The sequence below is a fragment of the Anabas testudineus genome, chromosome 7 (genome assembly GCF_900324465.2).
Source record: "Anabas testudineus chromosome 7, fAnaTes1.2, whole genome shotgun sequence".
NCBI lineage: Eukaryota > Metazoa > Chordata > Actinopteri > Anabantiformes > Anabantidae > Anabas > Anabas testudineus.
In genome coordinates, this window is record NC_046616.1 from 14,455,436 (window position 1) to 14,476,887 (window position 21,452).

Consider the following 21,452-nt stretch of genomic DNA (forward strand, 5'->3'; position numbering starts at 1 on the left):
CCACGAGCAGACACGGGGCCGTACAGAAGGATACTCACCTTTTAAAAGGTGTTAGGTTTATTGGATCGGGTGGGACATTACCTGAATATCCAGCTATTCCATTTTTCCGTCTGCACTGTCTCGATTCATTAACCACAAAGACCTCAGTGTAATGCCTCTGTTTAAACACCTTATTTCATTAAGTGCTTTTTAATGAGGGTGCTAACTAGCCCAGGTGTCAGTCATCAGGAAAGAAAGAGCGAAAGCTGTTGGAAAACTATGTTTTCTATGGTCTATTACATTTTTCCTGTAATGTGAAAAGTTATGATGAGTGTGGGTCTGTGTGTGTGTGTGTGTGTGTGTGTGTGTCATTTTTTCTCTGGTCTTGAGTCCAAAGCGCATCCTGTGTGATTTGTTTTGCATTGCTATTCCTTAATAATGAAGCTGGCAGTGGCGCAGTTCTCTGCTTCACAACTGCCCGACTGCTCACTTGCAGTAATAATCCGGTCCATTTACTATAACTCACTGCAAATTAGTAAGTTTGACTGTTTTTCTAATTGGCTTGACGTTTCATGAATCGGTGCTCATCTTCACTCAGGACTGGTTTTTAGTTCATTTTGAGTATCAGGTTTTCACCATTATGCACTGTGAGAAGATTCTTCTGGCACTTTATTCCACGTGTAATCCACACTGCATTGTTTCAACAGCACAGCTGAATTCATGTGGACAACAGAAATATAGAAAATATAGAAAATGGTCATATTCGACTGTCAGGTGATAGATTGCAATGGTGTAAGTATGACCTTCCTGTCAAACTGTATCTGCATACCTAATTGTTGGTACGTAGACAACTGCTCTACCACCTGTGTTACTGCCACCCCTACACTTATGCCCTCCCGCCTCATGCTAGATGGTGTGGATTTTAAGTTGGTGCTCGTCACAGAGGACGAGGATGGTATTGACAGTTCTATAAAAGACATGTTGTACTTTAACCGTAACTGGGCAGTGCTTCACTGATGTCGACGCAACCCTGCAGGTCCACTTTAGTGTAATCCACAAAGGCTTAGCAGACTGACAGATTCACTCAACTATGGGTTCTGACCGGGCACTCAGCTCCCTGTGGGGCAGAGCTACACACACACACACACACACACACACACACACACACACACACACATCACCACTACCACCACCAAAGAAGAGGAAAGAAAGAGAAGATCCTGTGGCAAACCACATAGTAAGTAAGGCTGTTCTGGACTTGTAAGCATGTCTCATTGTGTAACATATTGCATGCATCTGAAGGGAAATGCAATGACAGTGAGCATGCATGTAACCTACACTGACTTAGAAATTGAGTTGTGTAGGAGCATGAACAGTGAGCTCACAGAAGCCCAACAAGCATTATAGATCTATAAGAACAGCAGGTCGCAAATCATAGTGGAGTACTCCACAGTAAATGTTTCTATAAAATCAACGTGCTTCTATAGAGATCAGCTTCATTTGACTGAATTACAGGTTGTAATCCCTTAGAGGTGAATAAGTTTCCACATGTGTGAGCAACAAAGGAAGGTAAGCACTGCTTTACACACACACACACACACACACACACACACACACACACACACACACAGGATATCCTATAGTTTTCTGATTTGCATCTCTATTTAACACTAAAAGCTGTATGACCCACGATTAAAGGACACAAAGAGAATTCATAATTGAGTAACCGTGGCAACCAGTTAAACCCAACATAATAGAGCAAATGTTGTTGGATGAGAGTTGAACTGATATTAATTCCTTTCAGTGGTCACTCTCTTTCTCTGACACACAAAAGCCTCAGTCATTCACATTTAGAAACTATGACCTCCGTGTCAAACCTTTTCTATTTTCAGCCAGAGTTGTGCCCCACTGAAACAACTTGTGGCGCGAGTGGTTTCTCAGGGGGAGTTAGAGAAGGGGGAGCTGGTAAGTCTGTGGCACCAACCTGTCTCTTTGATCCAGTCCAGACTGTTTGCAACGTCACAGTGTGGTGTCCTGCCCTCTTTCTCTAAATCACACAACCACAATCCTAAATAGCTCTAAATGCAGCTCTGTGGGGCGCTCTTATTTTGGCATGGTTGATTTTTTGCTTTTTTTCTCCGAGAGTCTTACAGTAAGAGCTGAGGAATGGAACAAGGTCCACTCTGGCTCGGAGAGATGAGCTTTGCCAGAGCGGTTGGACTGACGGCTCACGCATTCTGTTTTCGGAGGCTTTTGTCCACAAAGCTGGTCAGAGTTGATCAGCGGACCGTACGTGCTATTGTGCAATGAAGGTAGTGTTGAAGGTAGACTCATGATTTGATAGGCTGGTATGAACAGGGCTGTTGAGCAGTTCAAAAAAAGAAAAGAAAGGTCAGAGTTCAAGCTGAGCTTTTGTTGAACAGACTCTAAAATGTGGTGTAAACGTATCACATCAATATGTGCACTCTGGTATGCTGCACTTACAGTTGAACATCAGTGAAGCCTTTTCCACTGCAGGAACAGAGTCAACAAAATATTTGTGAATCTGCAAAGTTGTGGTGAACGGATCGGGCTTCGGCGGAGGGGAGGGGGGTGGGGGGGGGGGGGGTTGCCTTATATCAACCAGCTGCTTTGTTTTATGAAAACATAACTTGTCACGAAATCGTCTTGAAGAACCTCGGTGGAATTTTAATGCAGGGGAAGAAGAACAGAGTGAGCTGTGTGAAACCTCCGTTTTTCTCCAGCCTGTTCTCTTCATCATCATAAACACCTTCGCATCAATGCAAAAACACACATGCGTGCACACAGTCGACCAATCATTTGATGCACAGTAAATGCTGGACTTGCCCTCATATTTCTACATTTTGGAACTCTTAAATCATTAATATTTCCTTTTGGGAAAAGACAACAGTTTTAAAAAGGAATAAAATATGACAGCAATGTTTTTTTTTGTTTTTTTTTTTTGCTAATCAAGAGTAAAGTGTAAAGACACGATGACAAAGAAATGTTTAGCTATATCTGCTGAACACTTGATCTGTCGAACTGGAGGCGGAAGCCGAGAAAGGAGCAGGTGTAGAAAGTCCTGCCAAACGCAGACATCCAGCTATTTGGTTTGAACATTTAGGAGTTTCTGTGCCTCTTCCACTACACGACCGTGTCATTAAGTCAGGTAAGTTAGACCTGTGCACCTGTGGGTTTCGAGTTTCGCCCGCCTGCTGTGCACCTGGATTTCTTTGTATGCTACTGCTGCAGGAATCTGATGGTATAAAGTCAGTCACTCACTCAGATATCCGAGGAGCGTGGTCTAGTACATTCAAGTAGTTTCTGACCTTCACGTACATAACAAATTCAATGTTGAAGGGTGATTTCATTTCCTTATAAACCTTGCTGTTGACAGAAGGTTGAAATATGTAAAACCTCTCGCTGGCCTCGGCCTCCTTCGAGTCTTTCTTAACGTTTCGCTCTTTCCGTTACTCTTTCTCTTTGCTAACCTTGTATCTTTCGCTTATGATTTTGAATATTGGCCTATGTGACACCAATCAGAAATATAAACACTTGTCATCGTGTAACACACTTTGTGCAAGCGCACGTGCACACACACACACACACACACATACACACACGAATAAATTGACAGGGTCACATATGGGGTGTGCTCCTGAAGTCAGTATCATTTTACTAGTGTAAATATTAGTTGGTGTCAGGAGCGTTTACACTGTAATGGGAGTCCTTCAGGTCTACTTTCCCTAAAGCACTTTCTCTCTACTCCTCTCCCTCAGGCCTCCCCTCTCATCCAGACCCTGTGTAATCCCCTGTTTCTCATTACCCCGTGTTCTCTGCATCTCCTCTCAAGCTTCTACAGTCTCTGACAAGGCCCAGTCATCTTTCAGACAGGCCCATTCCCCCACATTGAAAACCCCCCCCCTCTTCCAGTCCTCCTGACACAAGATGATTAATCATTGCATTAACTGATCCACCGTCACTGGCTTGTAGAGGTGCATTTATAATACAACCTCCAACATCCCACTGAGAGACTTCTAATCTCCAGACCATCTTCCAAAGGTCTCAAGCAAACTCTCAACTTTGTTCACTACACACCTAAAACAGCTGTAATCCAATGTGGGATTGACAGTTATTAAATCTGCCCATGAGTGAAAAGACTGCATGAAGGCTTGAAACTGATTCATAAAGAAAGAAATAATCTGTAAAATGCTGTTTTTAGATTTAAAAGTAAAGAGTTAGCTTATTTTATGGAGTCAGTGATCAGATTTCTATTGAGGCACATTCACAAAAAAACTGAAGAGTAAATGTCAGATTATAAAAAAAAATATCAAAAGGCACAGAAAACCAAACTTGAATAAATATTGTGAGAAAAATACTTTTCTGCTTGTTTTACATTTGATATTTATTGAAACAAAGTAGAGCATTTAGCCAATTTGTAAAAAGTAACAAAATATCAGTTATAGCACGTTTAACAAACCTCAAAGTCATGGAGAAACTTATAAATATACATAGTTGGATTGGTAGAAATAGTTTGTCTACTGACAATCATCACAGGGATAGTGAGCAGTTAACTGAGTGGTATAGGAAGTGTGTGGCGATGACAAAATCTGAACATCTGTGATATATATATATGTGTGTGTGTGTGTGTATGTGTGTGTAGCAGTAAAGCCGAACATGAGTGAGAAGAAATCATTTGTGTTTTGAAACAATAAGGTGCATTTCCCTTTACAAAAACAGTGAGGAGCCACATTAGTGAGAACAAAATCTTTAAAAAGTGACTTCAGAATCTGGGGATGTCTGACTAAATACTGATCTATGGAGATGCTTTTTCTGTTTTAAGCTTAAAGGAGGATCTGACTAAACAAAATAAATATAGTTTACTGATTGGCTGGATATACATACTATATACACAGAGCATGGATATTTCACCACTGTAACCACAACATTGCCCATATATATTCAATCCGTGTTAAGTATTGTAGAATAATGTTAAATGGATAATCTGATTTAATATGGAAAAGAATGTAGGCTATAATATGGATATATTTTGCTGATGCACTGTAGTGAAAAAAAAAACAAAAAAAAAAACAGCTGATCAGACACATACAGACAAGTTTAAGCCTCTGTATCAAAGTGCATACTGGTGATGGGCTTGTTGCAGCACCTGGGGAACTCTAGAGCTTATGGGACAGCTTAGTAAATGGCCCTATCCCCAAAAACAGCCCTCTTATTGTAGCCAACGTACTCCAAGGACGTGTACAAACCAACAGTGTTCCTAACTTTATATGTCATGATAGGGGACAAGGAGACTTCGTTGAGGATGTGAAGGCGGGTTTGAGACTGGGCCCATGCAAACACATCCACATGCACCACAGCAAACAGGTGCTCTCCCCTCAACAGCAAAAAAACCCAACACGTCTTAGACAGCTACGCCACAAATATCAAACTCTACTCTTGTTAGGAAACGGGAAGTACAGTCCAATTTTTGCAATCAATGTAACCCATCTGACAAGAAAAGTGATGTTTTTTTTAAATATAAAAAAAAAGGGCGCATGTGGAGTATGGACGATTTCCAGCCGTTTTCAGGCACTTAAGGGGATTAAAATTGGCTGGTGTTGACTTGGCCAAAATAAAACATAACAATCTCAAAATAAATATTTCATGATACTCTCAGTTTCTGAAGACATAAGATTTTTTTTTTTTGAAAAAAAAAAAAAAAAAAGTCAGTCTTTTTGCAATGGCATAATTGTTTAACTCTATAAATATAATTTATATAGTTTCTTTCTTCCATTCTCTCACTGTGTTCAACTCCTCTGCTCATGAATACACACATGTATGCCCATCGTCTGCAAGCCAAACACACACAGGTAGCACTCCTCTTCTCACTTGCAGACAAATTGGTCTACGATTTTGGTGCAGCGCTTGCACTTGACGTAGCAGCACCAGTGGAACTTGCAGTGGCAGCGCTCCACTATCTGGGCCTTGTACTGGTCGTAACCACGGCCGCAGCACATCAGCTCACACCCATCCATGCCCTCTGAGGTCTTGTTGCAAAGGCGCCCCACTGTGCCCAGGGAGCCTGTGCTTTGGTTTTTCAAGCAGTAGTCTGGACTGGACTCGATGTAGACGAGGTCGTGGCTTGTGGGAGCGTTGAACTTGCTGTGCATCTGCACCAACTTCCCACGCGTGTTGAGCTTCATGGCTGCGGCGCTGTCATACTTTTCCTTCAGCGCGTCGCCCACCTTGCGGAAGTCAGCCAGCTGCAACCAGCAGGTCTTCAGGCTGCAGGAGCCTGATACCCCGTGGCACTTGCAGGAGACGTGGGCAAGGTCTGACACAGTCTGCGTGTGTCGAGGAGGGAGACAGAAAAGGAGAAAGAAACAATTGAGTCAAAAAGATTTAATACTTGCAAACGAGCATTTTTATGGCAGCTGTGGTAGAAAAACATGTTTAAGCAACACATGCTTAATAATTCTAATTTGTCCTGTCTGCATAAATACTTGCACAATACGCTGCTCATGATCTCAGATCTCATTACTTTGCTATAAGGACCAAATGATCCTGTCAGTGTTTCTAATGGTGCATTGAATAAGATGTTGTCCTCTCATTTGTCCAACTTGAAAGAGAGCAGCCTGGCAACAGACATTTGGCATTGCATTTACTTTGAGGTGGTTTCAAGATGTTTAGAAAGGAAAAGAAACCCCGAGCTGCTTTCAATGACTCAATCTCCCCACAGATCAAAGCCTCAGGAGGCAAGCACAGACAGAGCTGTTACACAGATGATCAACCAGAACCCTATCTGATTGACCTGGATTGTCTCACTTCCAAACATCGCTTTCTTTCACTGGATAGTCTCTTTCTAGGCCCTGCGGTTTGTAATTGTCTGCCTGCTTCTTGGTGTCTTACCCTCCTTCCAGCCTCGTTATTGTGAAGATTCATCATCAGTCGTGCGCTCTCATACGAGCCCTTGGGGTAGCTCTTCTCTCTCTCACGCGCGTCAACAAACTCCTTGGAAAACCTGTAGCCGTAGTTGAGGTTGTCTCCGCAGCCGCCCCAAAGCCAGTCCCGGGGCAGATCTTTGGGGCGAGCTGCACGGCTGCAGCCACAGCTGGAGAGCTCCCCCTCTCTGCAAGCACGGCTTACAGCGTTCACCACCCCTGCTGCGCTGATGGCATAAGTGAATGCCGTTTCTCGACTGCCTGCAGACACACAAAAGAAGAACGTCATGTCACATTTGGCACAACAGGAACAAATGAGAAGTGAATAAATACCATATTAACATTTGGCATATCCATCCACTGCCTTCATTCTTACAGGTTATGTATGTCTTTCTTCTGTATTGAATGTGTCTCACTGTCGTTTTGCTTTCAGCCTTTGTACATTGTTATGAAATGTGATGTCATATGACAGCATTCACCATACACTTAAGATTATAGAGCACTTCAGCCAAATGCTGCAGGCTCCTCATCAACAACATGTTGAACAGGGGAATCTGGTTTGCTGTTATTGGGCTTCAGCCAGAGAGAGGAGAGTGCCCTCCAGTGACAGAGCTCTTTCTTAACAAGCAGCTGCCTTTTCAACCAAATTAAAAGCGACAATGTCTCTTTCACATTATCTGCCACAACAGTGATTCTGGAGCCACTGCTCATTAACTGTCACTGTTTCTAACCTTGACATATCCTCTACCGACACAAGAGGTTGGAAAACTTCTAAACACAAAAATACGTGTAAGTAGTTTTTGCTGTCACTCACTGGTCCATCCATTACTACCACTGTACAAAGCCACAAACTGGAAGAGAAAACCAACATGAGGAGAGCAAACAAAGGAGAAACAGCCGATCAAACTATAAAGCTGCGTGTTGACACTGAAGACGGGGGCTGCTACAAAATAAAAATGCACAGCTCATATACCCGCTGAGCCAAACTTCTAGAGAAAATGCTATAATGACAATAGCAGATGGGCAGAGGACGGGAGATGAGGGAGGAGAAAGAAAAGATGACTAAAGAGATAAGTTAAGAAAAAGACATTGACAAAAAAAAAAGGGTAAGCAAAATGGAAAAAGGAAACACACGCAGGCACCATAAAAAGCAGAAAAAAAAAGCAATGACAGAGAAAATAAAAGATGAACAAAGAAATCAGCTGGAAAGCTTAAAATATGTCCAGGTGGGAAATTCTGGCAGGAGGTGATCAGAGAGGAGGAATTTATTTGTCTAGTACAACTTTTAATCCATCCTGACGATACTGGCCTAATACTGGACCTGTAGACAGACGGACTGTCATCTCCCACACTGCTGCCTCCCTTCTCCTGCACCGCACCCTGGATCTAAACAAGCAAGGCAGGGGAGCGGGTCTGAGCCTAACCACGCCAGCATCCCCTGGAGCTCAGCTTTAAATCACACAAAGTGTCTTAAACCAGCACACAGACAGACAGACAGACAGACAGACAGAAAATCAGGGTTTCAGAAAGACAGACATACAGTAATATATTTATAAGGAGGATATGTTTACTTGGCCCTGAGTGGTCTGAGAGGGGAGAAATGTTGGGGAGGTCGAGGAATGGGAGATGAAGGAATGGCTGCTGATGAAGTTTCTATGAAGACTGATCTGTGGCGAGGTTGTCAGCAGCAGAGACACCGAGCGGCAGAATGACCAAAAACAGCATAAAGACACCAGGTCAACTCGTATTTGTGCACAGAAAAACAAGTACAATGCTACTAAATAGCATTTAATTCCTGTTGCTCACAATAGTATATTTAAAATATCCAAACGATCACTTTCCAAAAACAAGTCAAACAATTATCCACATGAGTTTTAAGTGAAACTGTTCTTTTACCAAAAAGTTCTAGTCACCCAGAAAGCGTTGACAGCGTGATCTATGGATTATCCAGAGTAATGGGAACATTATTTCTGATTGTTGTTGAGCCCATGAAATGTTATTTTTCTAACTGTGAGCGCCACAGCAGAAATTTCATTCACCATTTATTCCATTAATTGCATTCGGGTGGGAGCCAAAATCTTAGAGATGAATATCTCATAAACTGGACAAACAAAAGAAAGCCTTTTTGTGTTTTGCATATTTTTCCTTTTCCTTTTTTTTTTTTTTTGAATTGGGGTGAACTGACCATTGAAAGAGTACAAACGTGAAGACAAGCTGTTCCGTCTGCATCACTGAGGAGAACTTTGAAAGAATCCAAAACTGTGAGCACAGAAAGCCCAGACTGGAATCAGCACCAATACAAAATGGGATCTGTTCTGATTTTGCCTCTGTGCAGCGAAGCCCACCGTAACGCTGCCATGATGGCAACACTGACGTTGTATATATTCACTGTAATTCATGTGGAGAGTTATGATCAATAAACGGTAGACCACCTTTACATTAGCCCCTGAAGTGAAGGCAAACATCCAAAGAAAATTAAACAAACCATGTTAAATAATACAAGAGTGGAGTCACTTTTATGACTTTTGATATCCGAGCATGTGCAGGAACATGCTCACACACACACACACACACACACACACACACACACACACACACACAGTGTGATCTCTGACAATGTGATATATTGGTGCATACACTCACTGCACTCCCATTACTTGTAAATACAGGGCAGCTACAGTCCATCTCCACAGTCTGTGTGTGTGTGTGTGTGTGTGTGTGTGTGTGTGTGTGTGTGTGTGTGTGTGTGTGTGTGTGTGTGCATATGTGTGTGTGTGTTAGATTGTCTCCCATTCATCAGCAGAAAACCAGAGTCTCTGCCTCCCTCCTGCTCCATGTCAGAAGCCGGTTTAGCAGGCCAAAGCCACATGTGATTTATCCAGCAACCTCACCAACCAACTATTCCCTCCACACAGCTGCTGAGAATCACCAGCCTCATACTGTACATTTCACACACACACACACACACACACACACACACACACACACACACACACACACAAAAGAGGGTCAGTGAGTCAGACAGGAGGGAGGAAAAGTGAAGAAAGGCAAGAGGCTGAATGTAAAGATTCTGAGTAACACCGGCCGATATGTTCTGCAGACATATGTTCGTATAAGGTCAGTTTTTGTTGCGACAGGCGTTGATTGTTTTTCCTCACAGGTGTTTCTGTTATTTTGGCTGAGGCTCCGTTAAATAACAGAAGCACCTCTTCGACGTGGTGCAGTTTAAAAGCAACATAAACTGCAGCCTCCAAAGTCATTATACAGTTGATTTAATACCTCTCTAAAACAGTTTCCACAAAGGCCGAACACTTACACCTTCATGCAGGTAGTATTTATTGCTCAACTGCTGTATTTCAGCAAACATTTCAGCTTGAGGTAGCTAATAACCTGCCAGCTGAGTGTATTAACCTCCTGTGCGTTATTCTTATTCTTGCCATTTTAAACATCATTAGCTATTTCTTACCTATTTGCATAACTCGTCCAAAGACAGAGGAGTTGTCCACCGTGCTGCAGTTCCAGCGCCGGTGTCTAAACTGGTACTGGCACTCCCTGATGCCTGTCTTGGCACCCTCCCCGATGTACTGCATGTGGTCCTGGTAGAGCTGGCACAGCTTCTTCTGGCCCTGCGACAGGCCAACCAACTGGCTGCACAGAGGCTGGGCACCAATGATGTAGGCCTCCGGGATCAGTAAAGGATTCATGGCAAGAGACCTGGTTGAGTGGAACACATAACATAGTTGTTGTTACTCCTGTGCCAAATATACAAAGATTTCAGCCAAATTCACAATCAGCTATTTTTACTTGATTGGTGAATGTGTCTTCTTTGTTGGAAAGCTTTTGAACCCTTCAGACTCTTATCTAGGAATACTTTACAGAGGTGGAAGAGCTACTCAGATCATTTACTACAGTAAAAGCAGGAATACTACAGTATAGAAATGTTACAAGTAAACATCTTGCACTCAAAATGACATTTAGAAGAAGGTATCAGATGAAAAGACAGAGTGTAATATCATTAGAATAAAATTACTAAAGCATTAATGTGTTCATGACTCTGATTCGGCAGCTTGTAAACATGGAGTTCATTTTAACAGCTTTTCATGCTGTTCTGATAATCACACTGTATGTTTTGAATCTTACAAGTATAGTTTCAATTATTTTAAGTGGATTGTGAATTTTACAGCAGGAATCAATCAAGTATTATGATTATACTGTGTTTTCTTTTACCAGTCTGAATGTGAACAGTAACCAGTTGCTACAGTTATCAAATACATGTAAATGTAGTGGATTAAAAATATGATTAGTGCCTCTGAAACGCATACGCAAATATCCTGGTCAAATTATTAAGTAGCAGAAAATGAAAATAATTAGAAATGCCTCAAAACGGTACATATGTACAGTGCTTAATATAGCTACTGTTCCTGTACATGCTTTGCCGTTTTATGTAGAGAGTCATTCAGTTAAGATTGAGGTTATAATAAAAAAGGGATCAAACAGAAAGAGACAGGAACAAACGCAGCTGAAACACACAGAGAGAGGAACACTAGTATGAGCATCTGGTTCCAGGCCACAGGACAATTAGAACAGCCCATCCCTGAGCCCCAAGAGAGAGAGACAATTAGCCTCCAGTGTAACCTGATCGACTGGGGAAACTTAGCAGCGAGGGAACGCAGAGCGAATACACACACAACATGTACACAGATGAGCACACATAAGCACAAAGAAAAGGAAAACAACATATACACTGTTAGCGTGCTCAAACACACATGCAGACTGGCGCACACACACAGACATCCAGTCAGCAGGCCCACCGTTCTGACTCTAAATCATTCACACCTGCGTGACCTCTCAAAGAGGAAACTGAAAGACAAACACACACACACACACACACACACACACAGTTTGTGCTCTTAACTCAGTTTTCCAACAGAGTCTGAAGTAATATGCAAGTCAGCTGGGTCTGTGTTCCAAGAGTTATGTTTATTTTTACAAATTCTCCTCAAATTAATTGTTTAAATTATTATTTTCACATAATTGGGCCATCACCGCATGATGTCACCATTTCCCTTGATCTGTCTTTAGAAGTAAATTAAAATCTTACGCAGGAAGTGTGGATTTACTGTTCGTTCAGATCCACAATTATGCAAAATTAAAAAAAAAAAAAAGAGAAAGAAACAGACTCTATGGTTGCTTTATGTAGTGTTTCTATGGTTACCGCTAAACTGTATTTTCCCCTGTTTGTGTATTTAAGTGCAGCATACTCAAATATAGACTTTTCTTTAGCAGCAGTGGACGCGTGTGTAAAAACACACACATCCACATCCAAGAAGTCATACGCAGTGTTTGCGTTTGCACAGACCTGGACACAGACTTCAACCACGGCTCTAAATGTTTTCTATAATGTTCATGGACTTATCTAAAAGCTAATGCGCTCCTGTCAGCATGTTGTGTTACTTCGTATTTAATGCATGCTGAGGAGAAAACACACAAAAATGAAATGAAACTCATGCAATAAGTAAAAGACTAGACTAATTATTTATTTAAAATTAATAATGGAAGTACTTTTTAGGCACATTTACAAACGTAATTCATCAGCGAGTTAAATAGGGATGCCTTTTGAAAGCTGACTCCACTTGTTATATGACAAACATACACAAAAGCAGACTGTGCACAACTTAAGCCCAACACAGAAAAACTGTACATATGGACGGAAAAATGAATGCATACCACCAGGAGTTGGCCTCCACCACCACCTGCATGAGGAGTGTGAGGAGTGTGAGGGCGAACACACAGTGTCTGGAGTCCAATACGCTGCCAAAGGGCCAGCGAACCGGCCGACACACACGGTCGAGCCCCAGCTTCATGGTGCCGCTGATCTGAAAGAAAAAAAAAAAAAAAAAGACGTTTCTGAGGTCAACATATAGAAAAAAGAAGTGCAGCTGTATGCCATCATATCATATCACTTCTTACATGAAAACAGTACTTTAACTGTGTGTGTGTGTGTGAGAGATGAGCGCCCTGAGGCCATCAGTGCTCGCACGTCAGAGCAGTCATTTGGCAGCAGGTCTGAGTGTGAATCACTGCAGACTGATAGACACAGTTGGAGAACTCACAATGACTATGAAACCTCAGCAAGACACATTCCTGACAGTTCACTTTACTCAGAAACACAAGAGCAGAGACGGAGTCAGAACGAGAGACGGAGTCAGTCAGTCAGTCAGTCAGTGATCCTGAGTGTTTCAAATACACTGCAGACTACATACATGTTTATTCTAATTCCTTCCTTCTAGTTTTTCTTTGTATCCTACACTCAGATCTGGTTCTACTGGGTCCTGTAAACCTTTTTTTTTTTTGTTAATTTATATACATAAGAAAAACATCTGGGATCTAACGATAACCTTTCCCTAACCTTAGTTCAAATAGGACTTTACAGAACGTGGAATTTAGAAATGAGAGACATTTGATATTTTTAATTTGTTTTCTTTTCGGTAACTGTGACATGTCTGGGTTTTTAAATATGCAATATGAATAATAACAGTCGAGTCGGTCCCTAATTATAATCTCATTTGAATCTATTCTATAGGTCTGTGTGTTGAATGTGCGTCGGTCTGCAAGGAGTCACAGCTACGGATGTGGGTGTCTAGCCTGGTTATAATCAACAGTGCCTCATGATAATTACAAAGGAAAAATGAGAGTTATGTCCGTACTTTGATGATCCGGTTTGGTTGCTGTGGAGGCAGAAAATTAGTTAAATTAATTACCCCTGAATTTGCGACTTAAACCGACGGTGCCAACCCGCTGTTTTGGGGCCGTGTGTGAATTTTGGGTCTGGGAGCAGCTCTAATTTGTCACGCTGGGTTCTTTTCCAGAGTTGAGTCGAGGAGACTTGGACCTGACTAATACTCATTAACGCCGAGGCCAAGTTCAGCATCAGTGACGCGGCGCACACGAGCAGTGCGCAGTCAGCGTGCGCGCAGGTCTCGCTAATAGTTGGTGAGCTCGCGTCCGTCGCAAGTTGTTCCACATAAATTAAAGCAATAATCCACAGAGGTCGGCGGTTTTACACCGACTTTAAACCAGCTAATTGGAGACGTTCCGCTCGCCAGGAAGCGGATTTCTTTCCCCCTCATTTTTTTTTTTTTTATTATTATTTTTTAACTAATGGATGATTAAGTTCTGCAAATAAATATTATTATTGCGCCAAACCGGACACGTCAGCGGGAATAATTCAACAGCATTTGATTCTGGATTTTCAGAAAGTCACCGCCGCAGGTGCGCGCAGTTATCCACCGTTTGACGACGGAGTGTCAGCCAATCAGAGCAGCGAACACTGAGGCTCGTTATTAAAGACTAAAAGAGAAGACGCTATTATTTAGCAATTCATCTTTTACTAACTATTTTATTCCTTTCGGCTGCGGCAGCTTTTCAAGGTTATTGTTTCTATTATTACGTTTTTAAAGACGTATTCCTGCGCATTGCATCCCCGGTAAAAGCTGCGTAATTCCTGCGCTCCGTGACCCCCGGAAACGATTTGACCCGAGAGAATTCATTTTAATATTACTATTAAAAGTCTTGACTGGATGAATGACTACCTTGCTGATGTCTGTCGGTCTTTATAATTAAAACACCGAGTGTTTTTAAACACCATGGAAATAGAAGTCGACACCTGGGAGCAAAGTCTGATTATTTCAGATGTTATATTCTTCATTCTAGTCCTATTTGGATGCATGCTCTCCCCCCTTTTTGAGGAACATTTGGCCAAACTGTCCAAATATTATTCCAACAAATTATTTGCAACGTGATTTACATTTTGCTCATTCCTGCTTTAATAAATGAGGGAGTTATTTTTAAGCGCTTTTGTTTCCATTATGATTTCCATCTTCAAGCCTTAGATAAAATACGCGCTGGCAATAAATTGGAAGTTTCAGGGTGCTTGACAGAAGGAAAGTACAAAAAATAAATTAATAAAAAGAGGCGGATAATTAAAATGTGCTGCAAACAGCGCTGCACTGTAATCTACTGGATAATTAATTAAATATTATTGTTTACATTAAACAGCAAACTCATGAGTGTCGGGCTAATGTTTGAAATAATCCAGGAGAGGGAGCCAGGTACAAGGATTTGATGAGAAGAAGCAGCACAAAGAACATTGCTTGAATTAAAACAAACGGAGTCCGTTCACAATGGAGCAGAAACACGTTCATTTGGTCAATTGTTAATGTTACTTTGTGTGAAACTACTTAAATTTCATTTTGCTTTAAGTCACCGTCACGAGGGTCACAGTCAATGCGTGGGGTGTGTGAGTGTGTGAGTGTGTGTGTGTGTGTGGGGGGGGGGGGGGGATGTCTCACACATCACATCTGTCACGAACTTTATCCACATCCAACAACCAGCTATTAGTCCACAAAGATCCCACTGAGAGATCCCAGTGAGACACCATGAAGCAGGACACTGGGAGGCTACTCACCAGGGAGCACAGCCCGTTAGAAGTTGTAATCCACTTTCTGCAGACGATATCGAACCCAATAATCCCAATGCAGGCCAGGTGGATTTAAAGAGTCCACCCCCCCCCCCCCACCACCACCTCACTTCTCGCTGAGTCGGTTTATCCGGATCTCTTGGGAAAGTGGAGCAGGGAGAAGAGGAACTGAGAGGTCTTCAGGTTTTTTGGGTGAAGTGTGAACGCGCTCCCTGCGCCAGACAACTTCAAGGGCTGATAGGAAACAGCGGGATATAGAAAATGTCCAAATAATAAAAAATAATAAAAAAAGACACAGTTCAAGGAAACGATCAGTTCCTTTAACGGATCAGTGCGTGACTTTGCGGTAACTATTAACAAATAAAAGCCATCTGCGTCCCGCTGGCGGAAACGTCTACTGTGTGGATTGTCTTCGTAATTGAAGGCGGCCTACACTTTTACAAGCGCTCTTCCAGATTCTAGCTACACTGTGTCAAAGCAGTAACGTGTGAAATCTTGTTATGAGCATTAAAATCCAGCCGCTCACGCCGCGTTCAGCTCATTGCGCGTTTTTTTTTACCTGCGGACAGATCCACACGGAGATCCTCGCCACAAACGACTTGTCAATTTACCTTCCATTCTGTGCAAAAGCGAATCTGACAGCTCCTCAACTCGAGGTAAAAGTCTTGACATGCAAAAAAAAAAAAAAAAAAAACAGCAACAGTGAGTTATCCCCCTCGCAGGAAAAGACACACACACACACACACATTCACCGATTAATCTACTCCAGGCAGTATTCTCCAAAAAACTTTCCGCGCGGTTCTATCTCCAAACAGCGCGCACGGTGCCAGGGGGAGGAAAAGAGCTCAGCGTGTGAACGGCGGCTGCTCCGAGTCTGCCGTCTTCCCACAACCGTGTGCGTGTCTGCGTGTGTGCTGAGGTGCACAAAAGTATCGCCGACTCTCCCTCTCTCCTCTCCTTTCCTCTCTCTCTCTCTCTCTCTCACCTGCTTCGGTCACCTCCTCCTCCTCCTCCTCCTCTCTCTCTAACAAACTAACGCGCCGCCGCATGGATGCGCAAACGCCAAACCTTCCGGATGGCGCATGCGCTTCGCCTTTCTCCTAGAATTACCCCCCCCTCCACTTTTTTCTTTCTTCCAGTCACAAACTTTGAAGAAGCACAAGAAGGAATTTGAGTGTAGGTAAAAAAAAAAAAAAAAAAAAATAGTGTGGAGAGAGGGGAAGCGAGGGAGCGAGAGGAGGGCGGAACAGGCTGTAACAAAACAAGCGTCTCTATTACCTAAAATAAACGTATAAAGCACCCGAGGCTATTACCCTATCCATACCAGAGCAGAGTTAGGTTTTCCACTGGCAGCAGATCGAGTTACTACTTAGTAAAATCAAGACAAGCAGGTCCACACCGTGTGCTTATACAGGCTGCTCCCATCACTTGCAGGCCTGCGCGTATTATGGTCATTACGGTAGGCTAATTATTATTTTATGGTGCATTATTTCAAAACATGCAGCAGGAATCCGTCGGCTTACAGTTCGATATTTCTCAGTGAACCCGACGAGGTGTGTCAGAGGGCAAAGTGTTTAATAGTTTCACGTGTGTCACTTTCGATTTCTCAGCTTTGACACAAGTGAAGGGAGTCAGGAGGTGAAAGCCGTGTTATGTTCAAGTGTTATCTGGATTGAGGAAACAGAGATAGGATGTCAGCGAGAGAAGTCAAACACTGGTAAAAATACAACGCAACGGGGGCCCTCACCTGAATACAGTACCTCAGGTACAGATATGCCTCAGGTGATAGAGCAGAGAGGTGGGGGGAAACACTCACTGGCACACCTTTGTTCAGCTGGTGTGCACCTTTAGTCAAGTTGACTCAATCTTGCATTTAAACTCAACCCTTCACTGAAAATGCATGAAGAATTAATGAGTCATTTGGCTTCCACAAGGCTCAGCTTTGTAGCTCTACAGCACATAGACAGGCCCCAGGTCGGAGCTACACGACAGAGTAATATTTTAAAATCTAATTTTTACATAACTGAATGTGAAAAAGCCAATTTTGCAACTCGACACAGTGCGATTCATGGAACAACAGCACAAATAAAATACATACATGAAACAAACATCTGCTTCAACCCCGAGCATGTGAAGTGCACTGGTGATATACTTTTTGTGAGAGTCATCACTTTGTCAGAATGGGCGTCACGTGTTTTCATCGGGCGCACAGGATTGAAAGTGGCACCGTGAATACCTGCGGCAGAAGTGAGTGTAAAACGCCAGCAAGCCTCGCACGAGTTCTGCTCTCAGCTAATGTTACTGTGGTGGATGCTGGAGAGGCTGCGAGTGCGTCAGAGAGCACTTAGAACATGCTCAGCCGCTTTTCTGATCCCCCTCCTTCCCTCACCATGCCTCGCCACCCCTCCCGCGTCTATCAACCCCTCCTCTCCTTGATACCCCTACGTTCCCCCGAGGAAGAAAACTGGGCAACATCTGGCTGAGTTTATGAGAAAGAGGGAATTGGTAGACCATGAAAACTGGGAAGAATTCTTTCTTGGTTCTATTGTTGTAGTTGCCATTAGTGGTGGTGAAACTTTAAGCTTGTGAAAATACTCATTGTTGCGCTCAGATTTACCAATAACACTCCCGATGTCAATAATAATAATTAATGCTTTTCTGATAAAACACATGTTGCACTTCTTGTGAAAACAACTTTTTTTTATTCAAACAACAAAGACAAGCTGACCACTGCAAAACACTGTGGAACAAGTCAAGGGTGAATAAGGTTACCCTCAAACTTTCACAGTCATTACAATCATGAGAGCGGCAGAAAACCACACACACACACACACACACACACACACACACACACACATAGATGCTCACACACACTGTACAAAACTGTACATAATAAATAAGGGCCAAATGAAAACACTGTTATACAGTTAAACCACAACAATACCGTACATTATCATCACCTCACGTCGACCTCCAGTTCAGTGAAAAAAAGTAATGACAGTGCTTTAAAATGCAAGTCACCTCATAATAAACCAATTAGACAATCAGATTGACAGGATCCATAAACAGACAACAAAATGATACATGACTCATCAGTGTTATAAGTCACACGCAGCTGGTACAGATTCATAAAGAGACGAGAGTGGCACTCAAAATTGTTTTGGATGTAGTAAAGCAAACAGAACATGATAGTGGTTCATTACCAAACACACAGCAGGCTAAAAGAACACAAGGAGAAATATATAAACAGGTTGTTCTAACAGTAATGTGGCTTGTTTGAGATCAGCTGTGTTTCCTTTCCTGTTAATTGAGATCCTTTTTTTTTTTAGACAAGGTGTAAGCTGATACTCAAATTGTTTTCGATAGGCATCTTCAAGCCCCCAAATTAGCTTTTTCTTCTTGATGTCTGCGCAGGACGTGGGAGATAGTCTGACAAATGAGTAACTCAGGGCGGTTTATTGGCCAGACCAAATGATTCCGATGAAGTCTTGTTTCAGTAATTTGTTTCAGCAGACACGAATGTCTCCTTTGGCACGGTACATTGAGAAGGTCTCTGTGGATTGTGGATTTTGAGGTCCATGTTGTGATATTTACAAAAGTCTGACATTTAGCTGCAGACGTAAACACATTCATGCCAAAATAAACCAGTTCTGGATTGGCATGAGTTTATGGCTAGCTCAACTGGCTCAGCTTAACCACGCTAGTAGTCGACAGTGGTGGACTGATTGTTGGTTGATGGAAAGCCAGACCTCTGTAGCAACGTGGTGTTGTAAAATGAATCCAGCTTCCAGTCTACCGAACACAGCTAGGGAAATGAAAGCAGTGGGCTGCTTGTCCATAACTTGAAGCTGCACGCTCATGACTGATGCTCTAGTTGGCATTCACCCACACTGGGCTCAGGTCCTTTGCGGGTCACTGAATTTAAGAAGGTGACATTCGTTGATTAGATGGAGAATTTCTTAGCGACTGATTGAAATGGTGGAGCCTGGAATGTGCATATCTGTTTCTATGTGTCTGGTGGCCGTGATGGTGGGAAAGGCATGAGCCGGTTGGGTGTCTGTGGTTGCAGCTGAAGCTGGTAACCTCTTGATACCTTGCTCTGCAAGCAGCTGAGGATAAAAACATGGAGAAAAAAAAGAATCAGTATGAGACGTCAACCACAATGAATGCAAAACAAATGTTAATATCCACACAGGGATATGAAAATGCATCATCTAGCCAAGGATCTTAAGTTGTTTTTAATTTCCTTGCTTGTCTTCTCAAAGATTACATCATAGAATTACATAGCTAGGTAAAGGACAAAGAGAGCTCCAGACACTCGGGTCCAGATATTTAGTTTTTTCCTTATAGCTTGACCATTTTCTGTCTGGCGAGTCTCCAGAGCTCCTTAAGAATGCTGTAAATGCAGTTGGCATCAGCCCAAACATCAAGAGCTCATTAATAAAGAGTAAAAAAAAAAAAAAAGAAAAGAAAAATCGGAATGTGTCTGTTACTCAGGCTGCACAGCAGTCAGCAACAACTCACTTCTTTCCTGAGGGTTCGGTTGTGAAAAAAACAAAAAAACAATGATCTATGTCTGGCATGCTGGGGGCGCCTCATTGGCTAAGCAAACAGGCCCCAAAATAACTACCAATCACTGAAGACGTTATCATCAGTCACTCACAGAGGGCACAGTGAAAGAAAGAAAGTTCTGCATAGATAAAGTTGGGGTATATGTTATGGTAGAAGTTATTTGACCTGTGTAATGACCTCAAAATTCCAGTGCATAAAGGGATTACCAGTCGTTAATTGTGGTATCTCAGGTTAGTGTGTGTTGTGTATAAAGGGGAATGTCAAATCATAAGGAATGTGTCCGGTTTTGCAAGACTGCTCACACTCTTCCTGTCTCACTCTGATAGGCTGCCAGGCAGAAGAGGACCATCCATTACATCCAGGAATAAATAAACAGGCACAGCAATTAAAGTGCCATCATTTGTTATGCAACACAGGGTGTGCGCACGCACATGTTAGCTCGCTTGTGTGTAAATGTGACCAAATATGTGTCTGTGCATGTACATGCTTGTGTGTGTGTGAATTTCCGTGTGTGTTGGGACGCCAATCTCAGGTTTCTTCGCCGTCGTCTGCGCCTAAATTAATGATTTGGGGGCCAGAGAATCAACAAATAAGGGCCCCCTGGCAGGTCATAATGGAGAGCACGACCTGCCTGTGGATGTGTTTGAAGACCGCTCCTCTTTCTTCTCTGTCAACACCTCACTACGTCTACACAACAGACGCATTCACTACACAAACTCACGTGTGACGCCTGTGTTCGTGTTGTTAATGAGGAAGTGTGTGTCGCTCTGTGGTCATAAATGTGTGTACGCTTATCAGCCTGTGATTATTTTACAAGTCAGCATGTCGTGAGAGAGTGTAAAAAATCAGATGAATTTTTATGTTACCTGAGTTTAGGTGCTGAATTTGTGGTCATGAGTATATCCGCTTCGGAAACCTGACAAAAACAATCATATTATGAGCCAGAAAACAGAAAAACTACCCTTCAGATAATGAGGAAATATCACTAAATGGTCCCTTCCAACACGTATTTTCCCATGGTTAGGATTATGCATAGACTAATACATATTCTAGGCAACAATCCTTAAAAAAGGACGTTTGGCACAAACGCACATGGAGATTCATTTATCAGATAGACACCGCTGATGAGCAGCAGTCTGGCTGCATGTGGGCTGTTTGGGCAGGAATGTGATAAACTGCACTGTAATATCCAATCCCTGACCCAAATCTTTACAGGAACAGCTACTGATAAAAGTCAAACATTAACACTCAACACTCTCTCAAACAGGTCAGCCGCATCCCTTCCATCACTCTGAGCCACTTCACATAAAGTAGGTTTACTGAGAGGGGGGGCTTCAGTACCACACACGTAAAAGCTACACGTTCCTGACTCTCTTCCGCTTTGTTTTTAGATCACACTTGCTTGTGCTTGTATTTGTAAAAACTTATTATTGCTGCCACTTGCATGCATTCCTTTACATGGCAACATGGAATATCCTTCT

At 42.5% G+C, this 21,452-nt stretch overlaps 2 protein-coding genes across 5 annotated transcripts in view; both read right to left on the reverse strand.

Moving 5' to 3' along the window:
• Window positions 1-4,446: 4,446 nt before the first annotated feature.
• On the reverse strand, window positions 4,447-16,394 carry wnt5a (wingless-type MMTV integration site family, member 5a). Its single transcript, XM_026368512.1, has 5 exons — window positions 15,388-16,394; window positions 12,648-12,796; window positions 10,387-10,634; window positions 6,889-7,181; window positions 4,447-6,323 (listed from the first exon to the last, which is right to left on the reverse strand). The coding sequence occupies exons 2-5, from the start codon at window positions 12,782-12,784 to the stop codon at window positions 5,865-5,867; spliced, it is 1,137 nt and encodes a 378-aa protein (XP_026224297.1). The 5' UTR covers window positions 12,785-12,796; window positions 15,388-16,394; the 3' UTR covers window positions 4,447-5,864.
• Window positions 16,395-18,613: 2,219 nt separating this feature from the next.
• Window positions 18,614-21,452, reverse strand: part of LOC113167930 (ERC protein 2-like) — a 132,866-nt gene continuing 130,027 nt past the window's right edge. For 3 of the 4 annotated variants that reach the window (XR_003299319.1, XR_003299318.1, XR_003299317.1), the window contains 2 exons: window positions 20,838-20,887; window positions 18,614-19,508 (listed from right to left, as the gene is read on the reverse strand). The gene's annotated coding sequence lies outside the window, so the exon portion shown is untranslated. The remainder of the gene's footprint in view (window positions 19,509-20,837; window positions 20,888-21,452) is intronic. The other variant, XM_026368900.1, reaches the window with a different exon arrangement.

What these genes read in the sequence shown, in the direction of transcription:
- wnt5a (XM_026368512.1), bottom strand. Translation starts at nt 12,784, where the DNA reads ATGAAGCTGGGGCTCGACCGTGTGTGTCGGCCGGTTCGCTGGCCCTTT. An exon ending in TGGACGAGTTATGCAAATAG is followed by an intron (nt 7,182 to 10,386) that starts GTAAGAAATAGC and finishes GTGTGTCTGCAG; the next exon opens with GCAGTCGAGAAACGGCATTC. An exon ending in ATAACGAGGCTGGAAGGAGG is followed by an intron (nt 6,324 to 6,888) that starts GTAAGACACCAA and finishes CGACACACGCAG; the next exon opens with ACTGTGTCAGACCTTGCCCA.